General features: G+C 36.9%; 1 protein-coding gene across 7 annotated transcripts; it reads right to left on the bottom strand.

Annotated features, from left to right (window-relative positions):
* Positions 1 to 3751: 3751 nt before the first annotated feature.
* Positions 3752 to 9352, bottom strand: LOC147492964 (uncharacterized). Of its 7 annotated transcripts, none has more exons than XR_015199958.1 (6): positions 9098 to 9236; positions 8944 to 8998; positions 7870 to 8010; positions 6093 to 6277; positions 5838 to 6007; positions 3752 to 4015 (listed from the first exon to the last, which is right to left on the bottom strand). XR_015199958.1 is itself a non-coding variant. In XM_086568981.1 (6 exons), the coding sequence occupies exons 1-4, from the start codon at positions 9231 to 9233 to the stop codon at positions 6245 to 6247; spliced, it is 258 nt and encodes an 85-aa protein (XP_086425107.1). In that variant the 5' UTR covers positions 9234 to 9352; the 3' UTR covers positions 3752 to 4015; positions 5838 to 6007; positions 6093 to 6244. The 7 variants fall into 7 exon arrangements, 6 of the variants coding, with proteins under 6 accessions (XP_086425107.1, XP_086425106.1, XP_086425103.1 ...); XM_086568981.1 differs by having other exon boundaries at positions 9205 to 9352; XM_086568980.1 differs by having other exon boundaries at positions 8944 to 9061; positions 9205 to 9331.
* Positions 9353 to 17066: the final 7714 nt, after the last annotated feature.

Here is a 17066-nt window from a genome sequence, read left to right as displayed (position 1 = left end):
AGAGGAAGGGACTTTTGATGAATACTGGATACTGGGGAAGAGTTCAGTTGCGCTAGTGGCTATTGTGAATGGTCATGCTTTTAACTTGGAATGGCATTCCTAGTCACCAAAGTGCCCAGATATTGATACTCTGGCTCATTTGTGGGAGATTTTCATTGTGGCTGTGAATAAGCTGTACAAGTTCAAGCTAGACACAAACACAGTAGTTAGTAAATACTTTTACTTTTACAATCTGGTTGTGGAAATAGATTTGCTGAGGTCCTGGGGTATTGACGTCAATTTCATGGCTAAATATCTTTGGGAAATGATATGTGAGTGTGAAGAAGTTTTGGACTTGTACACTTATTGTATTGAAAAGAACATTCAGAGCCTAAATGTACTTTCTGGAAAGTTTTCTGTTGGTTTTGTGAAGATTGAAAGTAAGCACAAGTCTATGACAATACAGAAGTTGCGATGGGTACAAATTTTAACAGTTGGTCTGTTAGGTAAATGTCATGCTAGTGGACTTGGAAAAGAAACTGATCCTGTTAGAGTTGAGTTATTCTGTGTCGCCAGAAATATCAAAATGGCTATGACAGTGATGTTTCTTCGCTCTCCCGCTTTCATTTCAGCGTTTAGCTTTCTAGGTGGATTCGATACTCCAGAAGATTTTTCTTCGTCTTCACCCTATCCAGAGGTTACACCACAACCATATCCCCTACCACCTCTGTCACACCCCGAATTTCGACAGAATTCGGAAAAACAATATTTGTTCCCGACTCTTCGATCTTCGAGGTGTGACGCACTCTCAACTCCCAAAAAACCATAAACAGTTTAAATATGCGGATAATTAAAAGCCAATAAAAATTTTAACTTAAACAAAAGTCCTCTTCATTACAAAAATTTACAAATAAGATTAGGTTACAAATCTCTTTTCAATAACTCTTTATCTAAATTTACAAATGAGAATACAAATAACCTTGTCTCAATTGAAAATCTATATTACCTCAAGGGAAAACAAAACATATCCTGAAATGCAACGCTAACACAAACCACAAGCAGTAACCAACCTTCTTCAACACTACACCTGTCAAGACTTATCAACTATGTTCATTTAATGAACACACCTGATAAGCAAACATGCAAATCGGGTCAGCATTATAAAAATGCTGGTGTGAGTAGCTCTAAAATACAACATATACTTATACATATACATACACAATTCCTAAGGCAGTTAGTTTCTCCACCGAGGCGCCTTAACTTTCAACGACTAATATAACATCCTTAAGTACCATAATTAAGGCAGGTAGTTCCTCCACTGAGGCGCCTTAGCTTTCCGATAATAATACAAAGGTATTTAGTTTCTCCACTAGGCGCCTTAAGTTCTAACTAAACTAGCAACCAGCCAAGTATATTCTATACTTACCACATTTCATGCTCAATTACAGAGTGGGTCGTCCCTGCACCAGTAATTAGTTTGACCCACCCTTCTCCAAAACCATATACAATCATCTATCTAAAGATATATTATTAACCAACATATTACCATAATTATATTAATTAAGGCTTTCTTTGTGTGTCCCTAAAATCACGTCGTATCTATGTCTTACCTAGTTTCCCTGGCTACCACAATCACTTCCCAACGCCGAACATGTACATCCACATGCCTCCCCTTACATAATGAACCACTCCGTGCGTAACTACCTCGAAATGGATGCCGCGACACCGTAACCCTCACATAAAAGCCATTATGTAAGTACTGCCATTATACGGCATAAAATATCGCGCATCTCGTTCTAATTTTGCGAACGGAATAATCAAACCACTATTCGGCTATGCCAGAAGGGCCATTCAGATTTACTGAAACGCCAGAAGGGCCAATCCAATTACTTTCGCCCAAAGTGCCATTCAGATTCACTGAAACGCCAGAAGGGCCAAATCACATGAGTTGTGGTAGCTAGGTTCTAGGATTTTTGTTACGTAATTTATTCAAGTGTCATACATTTATGACTCATGCATAATAATTTCACTATATCACGTGCAGGTCAAATACCTTATTGTACTAAGCCACAATATTTAGAAATATCTCAATTATATCTCATAACCACTTTCATTCTTTCACGAGCCAATATATTATTGCACTATGCCACAATCCCGTGGGAAATATCTACAAATACTCTACTAGCATCTCACAGATAAAATAATGGAGTGTTTATACATTTATTTCTCCAAAACTATTGCATTTAATATATATATCCCAACATATTATATAATGTCACAATTACTTCAAATGTATCGCATAATATTTTTATAGCGTTTTAGGAATATTATATCTCCTAAAATTTCTATCTCGTCACGTGTCAAAATATACACAATATCAACGTCAAATCTATATTAGATACTGACAAACAAGTTTATACAAGCTTCCACAGCATTTTAGCATTTGATTTATCCATACAATTTACAACATAAAACGTAGCACAATTAAACAGTCCACATTCCATAATCAAATCCCCAAAAATCTAAAGTCCATGAATCTAATATGTGAAAATCTGGAAAAAGTCAACATTCTCCAGTCAACGGTCAACTGTCAAAGTCAACGGTAAAAGTCAAACTGTCGTTTCCATATTCAACAGGTTCAGAGTCATAGCCATGGTTCATGGCTAAGGTCAAAGGTGCATGGTTCATGGGCTCCTGGCTAAGGTCATGGTTAGGACCCAACTGGCCATGCCCAAACCTTAGAACCCAAAAGTCTAAATGTTGAAAGACCTATTTGGATCTCTATTTTTAAGTCCTCTGGACTGGCCCCAAACAAAATTAAAAGAAATGAATCCGGCCCAACCACTAAAGTTAGATCTTTGGCCCAAACAAAACTCAAACATTTCGGCCCGGCCCCAACACAACTAATAGAGTTTTGGCCCAACCAAAACTTAACCATTTCGGCCCAAGCCCAAGCCCAGGAGAGACCACCAAGTAGTCTTCTTCAGGCTTCTTCCTCCACCAGCCACCACCGATTCGGCCACCGCCAATACCGATCGCCACTCCTCCCAACCTACTCGAAAATGCTCAGGGAAAAAACCCCCACTATTTTAACAAAAGCGAAAACCCCAACTCCTTAAATCAATACTCATCCTCAAATCTAGATCTGGATTCCATCGACCTCCATTCACCACCGGCCCAACAAAATTTCCACCCAAATCCAAAGAAGCACTCAAACCTCAACAAACAAACTCCATTCAAAAAACACAATTCAAAGAAGACATTTCCAGTTATAAACTGGGCATTTTTAAACTGGGCGATTCTCTGGCCGCCATTCACTACACCATAACAGGCTATTTGCAACGGCAAAAAACCGTTGCGAATAATTTTCGCAACGCTTTTTAAGCGTTGCAAATAGAGCGTCGGTAAAGTGTTGGAAATATTTGCAACGGTTTTTTGCCGTTGCAAACCAAATTTTCCAACGGTTATTAACCGTTGCAAAGTGACAATTACTAACGGTTAAAAAGCGTTGCAAACCAAATTTTCCAACGGTTATTAACCGTTGCAGAGTGACAATTAGTAACGGTTAAAAAGCGTTGCGTACTTTGATTTGTAACGATTATTGATGATGCTTTAATTTTTTTTTGCTTTGCAACGGTTTAAAACCGTTACTAATGTGTTGATATTATAAAAAAAATTATTTTTATTTTTTTCTTGCCCTAAATTTGAACCTCCTGGTTTCATATAAAAACAAAGAAAATTACTAATGCTTTTGCAAATAGGACGAAATGAATTAATCAAAACAGGAGCATTTGTATTATGGTTTGATGACTAAATCTCAAAAGATAGTGAAAGAGGTAAAAGAAACTACCTCATCTATATAGTAACCAAATAAAAAATACAATTTTATGAAATCAAGTAAAATACAATTCTATACTCCCAAGCAAAAAGTTTGTACATCCCGACAACTTCAAATCCCTATCAAAGATCACAACAATAATCCACAATCCTTAAATTGCCAAATGAAGTCATAGTGCAACATGAAGATGAACAAGAGCTGAAAGAAAAACAAACCTTCTCATATACCAGAGTCGAAAATAAGAAACCTTTTAGGCCTCAGATAACTTTTTTAGTAAGGAAATACACAATGGAACTATATGTATATATAGGAGGGATAAAGAGTAAGACTCATAGTCACTGTATGGTCCATAATAGACCCATATGAGGAGTCATAGCCAATCATGGAGTTGCACAACATCAGCCAACACATTTCAATACATCGAATCGACAAAGACACAATCACTTCAGATCAATAGTAAAATCACGAAAGAGAACAACAACTAAGCAACATACGAAAATGCTGATTTTCACTAATACCCAATAGAAAGTAACAAAATATCAACCTTCCACAATACTTTCAAAATGAAACACAAGCACAACGCGCATCTTTACTTAGGTAGAAACTTTAAATCCATTTCAAAATCAACAATTTTCTTCCATAGGCACGAAATGCTAGAAAGGAATATCACGGACCAGAACCAGATATACGTTTGTTCGCATGATAAACAATCATCCTCAAACATATTTATTTACAGTTGCCATAGAAAATATAACGCAAATGACCACTAATGGTTATCTTATAATATTCGGACGATTTGGGCACCAATGCGTCTCACATTTGCAAGACTGGATGTCTAAACCAGTAAGTGACGAGCAATTAAACCGTTCTATGAAGATGGACAGTAATACAGCCACACACCTCCCACGCCCAAAATAGAACTGGGTGGTGCTATCCTTAGCTTCCTTTTCCTGCTAAGAACTACGTTGTCGGGTTGTAAGGTTTTATTTTTCCCAATGGAAATTATTTTTTATAACGTAAAAAAACAGGTTCCCAATAGCAATACACTTACCCTTCTATTTGTGGCTTTTACAGAACCACAACCTGCAACGTTTCTTTTGACTCTTGTATATAGCTCGCTCTCCTCCATGTGGACCCAATAAACACGCCATTCACCTTGTCAATTCTTCATGTGTCATAATCCAACGAGGGAAGCGAGATTATGAGTTACTGGAGGGTGAAATGATATACCTTCGTCCCTTTGTCTTGCTTTTCCTCCTTCCATTGCCACCTCTGCTTTACACTCTCTCTCTTTTTATACTCTCGTAGTCTCTTTGGCGGACAAACTTGACTAGGTGATCTGTTTTCAACTAGGTAGTGCAGTTTTTGAAGTTCAACACTATGTTCATTATGCTTTTATATTTCACTTCAATAGAAATTTTAGAGTTCTTAGTGCATCAAACAAACTCTTTTCATTCGATGGATGCTCAAATCTTAAAAAAGAGCCCTTCTAGGAGGTTCTGATTCAGACTTAAGTCTTACTGAATCCAAATTAATTTTGGTACTACAGATTTTGTTATTCAAGTATTGAAAAGTTCTTTTCGAAGTTTTTGGTTTTCCCTATAAAAGCAGTTTGGGTGTTCACTGGCAGATTATGATAATTGCACTATATATTTGTACTTTTTGAGGAGATTATTACTATCATAAAGACTCGTGGGTTTTGTTGGAAACCTTGTGTTTTTAAACCTAAGTCACCCTAACACAGATATGAGTGTTAGTGTCTGATGGGATATGAAGGCGTCCGACGTGAATGTCCATGTGCCTGTGGATCCGACATGGACTTCTTTAAATATTTGAAATGTCCATGCTACTTTTTAAGACCCTGAGTCTGTGTGTGTGGTGCCTCTCTGTCTGTAATGTGTGCATAAACAGTATAATGTTAAACAGTGTTTCAAAAATGCAGATCATTGGACGCTAATTACAAACTAGGAGCATAAAGACTTAACAATTTAATAATTAAAAGGATGAGACTGCTACAAACCGTTTCAACTGCATGCTGAAATAACTCCCTGGCTCTCTCAACTTTGTCTTCCCATATCTTTTGACAAATTTTGTCAAATATGTTACCCAGATATCCTTGACATGGGGATATTTGAATATTTTGACACCCCTTTCATATACCTTGAATGCATCCTCGAAGTATTTATTTTCCTTCAAAACACCCAAAAAAAAAAAAATTAGCTCTAAATCGACTGAGAACCATTAAAAATGGTAAATACCAAAGGGAAACACATACCTCCAGAAGCAAAGCATAATTGATTATAACTTGTGGTGTTGCAATCTTCAAGTCAAGTATCCGTTCATAAACAGCACGAGTTGACTCCAATGTTCCTAAACCCTCCTCTAAATCTACGTAAAAAGCCCATAATCTTAAGGACTTGTAAAGCTTCATCTGCACTGGCTCGTTCCCATCAGCAGCAACTGCACAGAATACCAAAGGAAATATGAATTTTAGAAATATTCCATGATGTTGTATGTAAATCCATTTGCTCTTTAGAACTTTATACCAATGAAAGGTTACTTTTTTATTGGCACAGGATGTGTCTACATGCAGTTTTCTGAACTAAAAAGATTAAGCATATGCAAATAAAGTTGGAATGTTCAAGTTCAGCCCGAGGTAACAGACATCAAGCAATGTGTATGGAACAAACCAGTTTATGAAGGACATGTGCTGAACACAGATGGTACACTTAATGTTGAGTTAAGGGATGGGCAGCTGTTATAAGAGATCATGAAGGTTCAGTTGTTGCAGCAGCAAAGGGAAGGTCTTCATATAACTCAATTGCACTGATTGAGTTACAAGGAGTACTTAAAGGACTTCAGTTAGCTATGACACATCAAGTGAGGAACTTACAGGTGTGAATAGACTCTAGCAATGTGGTTTCATTCATCTCAAATGAGGGGAAGCTTCCATGGCAGGCAAATTACATGATGAAGGAGATCAGAACAATGATTGCAAGGCTACATGTTTTTTTACTTTTTTTCATTATTCATGTATATAATAGTGAACTCCCTACTCGGCATTCTCCTGACTGTCGAAGACCGGCCCAGGCCGTGAAAGAGGTCTCGAGAGGGTAGGTAGCGCCACGCTATTGTTCGCAGATAAGCGGCTATTCGTTAGCAGTAGTTAACATGTCTACGTAGCAACTAATAATGAGTCATCTTGACTGCGACAATGGTAGCGAAAGTAAGTGACTCTTCTTCAGGGGCACAAGAAGATTGAAAAGCCGCCTGCTTCCTTCATCATACTGATCTTTCGCACACTAGACGCTGATTCTTGACAAGATCTAGGCCACTAAGCTCTGTACAGAGAATAGCCGCACTATCACAGGAAATATTAATCCTACGATTTTGAAGATCGGGGCCAGACTGATGAAATCCGCCGCTAGGTTATAGAGGACGAAAGAATTCATCCGCACCGCCAGGCCTGCATGACCGGGCGGCTAGCTCAATTGCTTTTGCCGCCTTTGACTAGGCAAGCGACACTAGCTTACTATTACGACGGTGGCCCGCCTTATCTGATCTGGTTGAGTAGTCTGACTTCGCACCTCACCTGCAGTCGAAATCTGGCCTTAGTTTAGAGTTTGGAGGCAAGGGCTTAGCGAAATTCAAGTGGAGGCTCTTTCTTCTTCCTGTAGGTTCTTCTGATCCGCCGGTCACGTATGACGATCAGCCGACATGGCCTTTCACCAGCACGAGATTCAGCTAAGCCGCCCTAAGTAAACTAAAGACGGCCTATTTCATCAGTCTGGCGACGCCTAATCACAATCATGTGCTAAGGCAAAACTAAGTCCAGTCAGATAATGAGATTGACATTGAACTTTATTCAAAAAGTTTTTATTCAATAAACAACAATATTAAAAAGTAAGGAAATTGTTTCTAATATTACTCCCCAAATTTTGTAAACAACAGTAAAGCTTCTTTTCCCATTCCCAATATGAGTAACCCCATCAAGCATCATTTAAGAATAGAGTGTGATACCATTTCCAACATATGTACATGTCTAGTGATACCTTTTTAAGAACGGCAGCAATCTTCTCATCATAATCTATTCTGGATGCTAAGTGAAGATCCTTGGCAGCCTCTTCCCACTGGCCAAGCATCGATCGAGCTATGCCACGAGACTTGTATCCTTTTGCTGAATCAAGGTTAATCTAGAACAAAAGAACCGAAATATAAATCAAAGGTGAGCATTTAACCACTGGCCAAGCATAAATCAATGTTGCTAGAATTATTTGATCTTCTATTCAAGTGTACTGTGTACTCAGGGACGGTTTTTGAATATGAAGAGAGAATGCAGTTTTCTAACAACATTTAATTTGAAATATGCTAACAGGAATCCATTATAGATGCAACAATTAATGTCAACCACATAGAGGGTATGCATACCAGACATTTTGGACCATATGCAACAAATTTAGAGTCATTGGATGCATAATGAAGACCGCTAGCTAACGAAAAGATTATAGCAGATCTTGTCTGTAATGATATTTGATGTCTTCAGTTTTATTGACGTATGATATTGTGATTTTGAAATAATTGCTATAACAAAACAATTTAACCAGTGTGCCACATGTGCAGCTCCTTAAAAGGGTTGCTTATTAAGATTATTATTCTAAAATAAATTTATGAAAAGCAATGGGAAAGTAAGTGAGATAGAAAAGTGATCAGTCTTAAAACGTGTCACAAATAAATATATATTTCGAAATCAACGGGAAAGTTTGTCAAATCATCAACAAGAAAGTTGTTTAAATATCAAATATGGATTGAACGTCAAAAGTATCATTGGATACTGGACTACAACGTACACTTATAAAAAGGACCCTTTCTTTCCCTTCCTACAAGAACACTAGAAGGACAACTATTCCAAAAAAAAAACTAATCAAACAAAACTGAAAATAAATGGACAAAGAATAAACTCATGTCAGAAAACTAAGTCATAGAAATTAAAAGTCGAGCAAAATATAGAAATCCTAGATTGTATCTACAATTCAAACCCGGCCCAATTTCACCAAAAAAGAAAAGTTACAACCAAAGTACATAAGTGGGTGTGAAAAAATAATCAAGATATTATGGCAGAACAATACCTTAGTAGAGGAGAAGTAATGACTAAATCGAGCTTCTTTACAAGTCCAGATTGACCTGTAACAGTACCACAAATCTTGTTGAATCTCCATTCATGACAAAAGCAACATAGAGATAAACCTACAGAAGATAAATGTCGGGGATAGAGTCTCTTACTTGAACAATGGAGCAATTGTACTTGGTAAAAAGCTGGATGAACAATTAGTGCATTGTATAACTTATAAATGCTCACTCCAGCGCATCGGCAAAAATAAAAATCGTACCTTTGAAGCAAGAAAATTTGGAGCAGCATCAATCCAAGAAAAATTTAAGTAGGTATTAAACTAAGTGAGTGAGAGAGAAGAGGGTACTGGAAGTGAGAGAGAGGGAGGAGATCTAAGAATGTGGCGGCGGTGAGAGAGAGAAGAGAGAGACTAAAACTAAGGTTATGTTTTATATTTAGACCGAAATAATAGAGCGCGATTTTTTAGTTTCCCTATTTCGCGAAATTTTCAAAATTTTGATTTGTAACACTTTCCAAACGATTTTTAAGCGTTAGAAATTAATTCTAGAAATTCATCGGAATTAAAGTAACACTTAACAACATTACCAACGCTTATATAGTGTTGGCAATTTTCTAACGGTAAAAAACCGTTGCAAACCAAAAAAGGTGCGTGTTGCAAATATCCTATTATGGTGTAGTGATTAACACAGTTATTCAAAGCTTCCAACAGCCTAGTAAACCAACAAGCCCAAATCGATATCCCAACCTCAATCAATCCTCATAATCCAACTAGAACAATAGCCGTATAACCCACCAAACAAACAACAAAAAGGTAAGCAGCACAAATTTGAGCTCGCGCCTGTTTAAAGCTTGAACAGCCCAATAACAATCGATTCTAAACTCACTTAATAACCCAACCCCACAACACAGTAAATATAATCATAAATGTTCAAATAAAAAAAATCGGACGATTTCTTGCTGTTGGACTCGCGACGCCGCCATTGATGACTTCCGAGTTCCAACAGTTCCGACAGTTTCACTAATAACTCAAAACAATATACCTATATATAACTAGTTTAATAGTAACGAGACATGACGAAGAAGAATGAACGATAAAACTGTTTCTGTATACCGGTGAAGTAGAAAAACTAACTACTCACCTTAATGAACAACTCGACGAATCTCTCCTAATCCGAATCGTTGCGTTCCAACGCTCGAGCAAACAAGCAGCCTCCATTTTTATTATTTTATTCTCTAAAAACCCTATTCTCTAAAACAATGTGATTATATACCTGAGTTTGAAACCCAAGCCCAACACAGACTCGGGCCCAGAAACCAGGCCCACATATCCCAAATCCAATCCAGCGACTTTTAAATAAATAATTAAATTAATTAATTAATAAATAATTACGTATTTTAAATACGGGCGTTACAACCTCGTGCTGGATTAATGGTAATTTCTATGTCCTTGTCAGTTTATAGTGTCGGGAGCTTCTATATAATGTCTGGTTGTAATTTGATTACAGTTGGTATTAATTAGTCGTATTGTTCGTTGTTACTTGTTACAGTCGATGAAACGAAAACACTCTGACATGGATTCAGAGATGAGCATTTCCGAGGAGATAGAATTTGATGCTTTTTTGCTTACAAAAAGACGAAGACTAGAAATCGTCCAAAGCTTCTGGTATCCTCCAATGCCAAAGAAATGCTCCATAATTTATACGCTCCCCTGTGGAAGAATGGAATTGGAAAACCACTACTAGTGGTGGATTGAAGTTTTGGTACAGTGGTAGCCCAACCTACATGTTATTGTGCATATTTTGTTGTATAACTTGTATCATGGATGCATTCTTTGATGCCCCAGTAGGTCATTGTAAGTGATGTGAATATGTAAAGTAGGGACTGTGAAGATGTAATCCATTTGGTGGTATTTTGAGCCCATATGTGGTGTTGCAATATATTTTGAAGCACACTTATAGTGTCTTGTGAAGCTTATATAGTGCCGTTCTCAGCTTATATAGTGCCATTCAAAGCTTATCGAGTGTTTTATATCAGGTGCTTACTAACAAGTTAATAAGTGTAAATTAGAAAGTTACGAACGACACTATATAAGCCGCCCCACAAATTTGTATTCACGCATTAATCGCTAAGACTGGCAGTTGCATTACAACAAATTACACAATGTTTCCACCTATCCACGATATTTATGTGATTATATATCGAAATACAAGAGAAATTGCACATTGAAATTTCAATAATAACCGAAAACCTTTTTTACTATATCTCCATTAACATTAATTGAAGGCCTAGTAAAACTGAAAACATTTTCTGTTACAAATGCATTACTAATTGACCTTGCCTCCTTTTGTGTGTGTGAGATGGTATATGGATGATGTAGATGGATGATGTAGATAGATGATGTAGATGGATGATGGTCATTGAACTAAAATAGAAGCGTATCAAAACCTAATTGTCCCTCAATAAGTAAATGATGAGTAGGGTATCATTCCACTTTTAAGTGTATGTTATGTGAAGGACAGGACTGGAAAGGGGGTTTGAGGGATTAAAAACTATGATTATAGATATTGTAGATTCTAATGCCAAACTAAACTAAACTAACTAAACTATTAAGAATTTATAAGAAAGGGAATTCAAGAGATTAGAATCCACCGATACTTTTGATTCAATGACTTTTTACTTCATGGTTGTTCTCACAAGTAGACTACAATTAGGCAATCGAGCGAGTGCCGATGCCCTCTTGGACAAAACATCGTTAACAAATAACTTTACTCAAGGTTGTTCCTAAGTTTTATGTTACTAGTATCTTCTTTCCTTTTATGTGAGCTTAGGCAGCTATTCAATGAATCACCATCTAAGGCAAACGTAAGGAATACTTCCCTTACTCTAAAACACTACACTACTAGAAGAAAAGTAGAGAATAATAGTATAATATTCAATTACAATAAATAAAACCCTATTCTAGCATTATATTCAATTGCAATAAATAAAAGCATGTCATTAGCAAATATTCAATTGCAATAAATAAAACCCTAAACTAGCATGATATTCGATCGTAATAAATAAAAACCTTAATCTATACTTCCATCCCCTGGTCTGGGCAATGGAACTAATAACTAAAAACATAAAGAACTAACCTGATTGAAGAACACCATGAACCAAAAGAATCAACAAACCCTAAGCACAGGCTTCATCTTCTCCCTTGAAGGAGAAGATTAGCCTTCCATAGAGAAGGAAGAACACGAAGAACGAGAAGAAGAAGAGTTGAAGAACATAAGACTAGAAAGACTAATTTATTAAGACTCAGCTAGTTAAAACCGAATCTTTTATTATTAATCTCTCTCTTCCTCAAGTTATGTAGACAAGAGTATAAGTAAATTGGCAAATTACATGAGGCACTTAGGTCCTCTATTTATAGGGGTTACAATGAGTTCTAGAAGCATTCCAAACAGCCATTTGTTTTCTAATACAAATAGACTTCTTTTAGAGTCCAACTTCGTCTCCAAAACTGAAAAGGAATTGGCTACATTGTCGTTTCATGCGTCTGGACGCACTATCAATGCATCTCAGACGCGAGCAATGCATCTGGACGCACGATCCATGCATCCCAGACGCGGAAGTCTATTTTGTCTCTTCTTCTTTATTCTTCTATCCTCTTTTGCGGGTTTTGGTCCAAACAACGAATTCTTTGGCCTTGGGCTTCCAAATAGGCATTAAAATAGGTCCAAGTCTAATCTTTGCTTCAATTCCTTGGCCTTCTCCATGATTGTCCACGAGTTTCCCATGTGATCCTTAACCCTCCGAATTGCTTCATTTTACCCCTTTTTCTCTAATATTCTACAAAACTCTCTCTTTCACCTGGGGAATCATAAAACATAACTTACAAACACTATTAGTTCACTAAGATGGCTAAACAAGAGGCATAATCAAGGGTTAAATTACACTTTTTGAGCACTTATCACAACTCCCAACTAGCCTTTTGCTAGTCTCTTAGCAAATAAGATAAAAAAATAGATAAGTGATCAAAATCACATCCTAATAACAAAAATAAAATCCTAACTCATTTTTAAGAGGCATCATCATGATTGCATTTACCATATGCAACAAGGCTTTAAACCTTTAAGTTCCCCAAAAAGGACGAGTTATAGTCTCGTGAGGGTTTTCAGGTGATATACCCACAAAATCAATCAATAGCATGTTCAAGAATGATATTATTTTTCAGAGAGAGAAATTCCTTACCCACTTAGTGCTTACTCCAACAGACGGTCTCCATTGCTAACTACATTGCTGCAAAGACTCATAGATTATGATGGGAGATAGTAAAAATTGACAAAATTCTCAATCAAGGCTTATGTGTGTACTTAGTCAATCTCCTATACTCTCCTATCCAAGAAACGGAATCCCTAGTTTACCATAGGTAGATAATCTCGACTTTCAATCCTCATTGGTCATACTCTCAGAAAAGAATCTCTCAGAAGGTGGTCTACTATTTTACCTCATGTATGTGGGGAAAAGAATAATGAATACGAACATCCCACATACTACTTTGAAAAACGGACTTCTGGATGAAAGTAGTCTCAAGGAAAGAATGTCAATCACATTTGAAGTGTCGGGTCTTTCACTTTAGCATCCTTTCATCTATTCTAGACTTTGTACCATACTGTAGTGATAAGTCATGGGTTATAACTTGGCTTTTGTATTAGTTTATGAAGAAAAGGTAAAAAGGATTCTAAGGTTGTTTCTGAAAACACTAAGGGTTTTCCTTCATTCTTTGGAAGATTTCTTCAAATTCTGTATTGCAGAGAAAATTCTTCCTTTGTCTTAGCTTTTCCATCCATTTTGTTCAACATTTTTTTTTTAACTCAGTGGTATATCCTTGATTAGTACTGGATATGCTTGTTTTCCACTAGCTTCTTTCACTTAAAACAGAATGATGGTTTTCATTGTATCTCTATGATATTTCCTTGTAATCTTCCTTTTGTGCTCTTTCTTCTTCCTTGTTCCCCTCATATTATCAGAAACATATGGGTATGGCTGATAAAGATTTTGGCTATACTCCTTGTCTAGAGTTGGATAAAGGGTAAAAGGTTTTATGAAAGAAAATGGCTTATTGTAAGGCTCAAAAGGGTTTAACATGATAGTCCTACTAGGTGGGATAAATGCTGAATGGGTTCACTACTTGACTTATCAGTATGATACTCTGTTTCGAATAGACTACAAGACCTAATGGCTATCTCCCTAGTTGATGTTACTTCGTGATTAACCAAATCAAAGAATAATGAGACTATATTACAACGAAAGATGTTGAGTCACTAAGACTCGGATTTTTCATAAGACTCTCTAAAGAATGTGTATAAAGCTCAAGTCTCACGAGGTAAGTCTAAAAATTCTACTTCCATTTTACTAGGGGTTTAAATCTCCTTCTAGCAAAAGTACACAAAACTAACCAAGTACTGTGGTGGTGCCTTTAAAAAGAATTCTATCAACAAGAACTATGTCTGAGCATAATAAATAGTCTAAGAGATAATGAAATCAATAATATCAACTATCTATCAAACTCAACACTAAGCAGTATAGAATATATATCCTAGACTCATCATTAAAATTCATTTTTCTCATACTACTGATATAGAAACAAAAATATTTTTGTTTTTGAAAACTAATTTTCGAAATTCATTTATGAACTACACCCTCCCCCAACTTAACATATGCATTGTCCTCAATGTATAGAAATTAAGTAAATGAAGTGAATGAGAAAAAGGGAAGATGTTACCATTGATGCCAAATATCAAAATTAATCTAAAAAATAAGAACATTTTCTTTTACCAAGATTTTTTTTTTAATTTTTTTTTAGGTCTTTTTAAGTCAGATCCCTAAGACTATATATCATGTACTATCAATTTGGAGTGAGGAGATCAGATTTTCTTATCCAAATCTGACGAATGTTTGGAGGACGAGGAGGTCTCACCTTGTGGGTTGTCAAAAATACTCCATATGCTGGAAAGATTGGTAGTGAAGTTGCTTCTCTACCTTGAACTATTTCAGGTCTGATGATTGTATGATAGGCCTTGTGGTTCCTCTGTGTAGAAGATTGATGAAAATCTTTCTTTCTAACAGGACAATAGTATTTGATGTCCCTTTTACCACCACAGTAATGATAATGGATGTTTGGATGACTGCGCTCAAGGTGGGCGGTAGACTGGTTCACATACTTCTCTTGTTCAGACAATGATGGTGTAGAAGAGGCTTCAACAATGCAATGCTTCTTATCAATATGGTCCACTTTCTACTTCAGAAGACTCATTTCAGCTTCTAGATTCTGTTGTTTTTCCAAAACTTCTTTAAGCTGATTCTCTAGTAACTGATTTTTCTGGGTAGAAGTCTGTTGTTCATCCTTAAATGTAGAGTTCATCTTCTCAAGATATGATACTCACTCTGTCAATTTTCCATTCTGCTCACTTACATCCTGAATTTTCTGCAAAGATTCCAAGAACATGGCTAGCAACGCCTTTGTGGTGGGGTTCTCAGGTTCATCACAATTTTCTGTAGATTGAGCACTCTCAATTGTATCTTCGAATGGGAAGGATTCTTGTATCATGCTATCAAGGAAGTACACCTTTCCACCTTCGGTGTCATCACAATCCTTATGCAACAGGTGAAAGATATTTATGTCCATGTACATCTTACCAAAGTTGATCTTCATTTCACCGTTGCGACAATTTATCAAAGCTTTTGAGGTAGCGAGGAAATGTCGGCCTAGAATAATTAGAATTTTATCAAATCCCTCCTGGGTGTCTATCATAATGAAATCCACTGGATAGTAGAAATCGGCTACTTGAATAAGAACATCCTCAACTATGCCTCTGGGAATCTTGGTAGAATGGTCATCTAACTTCAATTTGACTTTTATAGGCTTTAGGTTCTCCAGGCCCAACGCTTGGTACACATGATATGGTAAAAGATTAACACTAGCACCAAGGTCTAAAAGAGCATTACCCGTGAATTTTTCTCCTATCTTGCATGATATTGTAGGACTTCCTGGATCTTTGAGCTTGACTGGAGCTTGCTGATGGATAATAGATGTTGTTTGTCCAGCTAAAAACGCTCGCTTTGGAACATGAGTACTTCTTTTTATGTTACACGCATCCTTCAAGAATTTGGCATATGATGGAAACTACTTGATCGCTTTGAGAAATCGGATATTGATGTTATCTTTCTCAAATGCCTCCTTCATCTCTAAAAATTTCTTGTCCTTTTTGCTTTGAGCAAAATACATAGGAAAAGGTGCCTTTGGTACAAACACATCAGCAGGTGTCTGCTCTTCTTTCTCTTCAGCATTCTTGCATATCTTGTCTTGGTCATCTTGACAAATGGGAGTGGAAATAATTTCCCCCACTTCCTTTTGAATTTCATTTGAAATCTTGACTGATTTCTCTGTAACAATGTCATCATGAGAAGGTAAGTCAACCTTGTTGTCTATCTTCAATCCTGATCTAAGAGTAGTAACTGAGCTGACATGATCATGGAGGTGATTAGTACTAGAAGTTATCCTAATGTGGCATACATCTTCACTCCTCGATATCTATTCCAATAAGCTAGGTTGAGTGGCTTGTGTCTTTACAGACAAAGCGGTAGTGAGTTGGTCGACCTTGGCCTCTAGAGACTCCATTCTAGAACATTGACTTGCCTGAGATTGCTGGAGATTGAGCTGAGACTGTGCAAGAAGCTCTAGAACACTTTCAAACTTCTGATTTTTCTGTGATAGCAAAGTAATAACATTCTTCAGGTTGGCAGGTGCGGCATAATTTCTCCTAGGATCAGGCATTAACTCTCCAACTGTATTGGAATTCTGTTGAGAGTATAATTGTTGTTGAGGAACCAACTATGAAGCTTGACTTGTCTGTGGACTATAACTTTGATCTTTAGAACTTTGGGGTCCAGTGTTCTGTCTCCAATAATTACCTTGGAAGTTATTACCACCTTGGTTAGGCCTCTGAAATGAGTTCACATTGTACTCTCCAACTGATGCATGTTGATAGTAACCAGGACATTCTAGAGTTGCATGGGAAGTGTCCGAACAGACTTCGCAGTATTGGCTAGCTTGCATGATTGTGAGAGATTTAG

This window comes from Coptis chinensis, chromosome 6 (assembly GCF_015680905.1).
Source record: "Coptis chinensis isolate HL-2020 chromosome 6, ASM1568090v1, whole genome shotgun sequence".
NCBI classification, from domain to species: Eukaryota; Viridiplantae; Streptophyta; class Magnoliopsida; order Ranunculales; family Ranunculaceae; genus Coptis; species Coptis chinensis.
The sequence above is the reverse complement of the archived record's forward strand: the minus strand, read 5'-3'. Positions and strand labels throughout refer to the sequence as shown.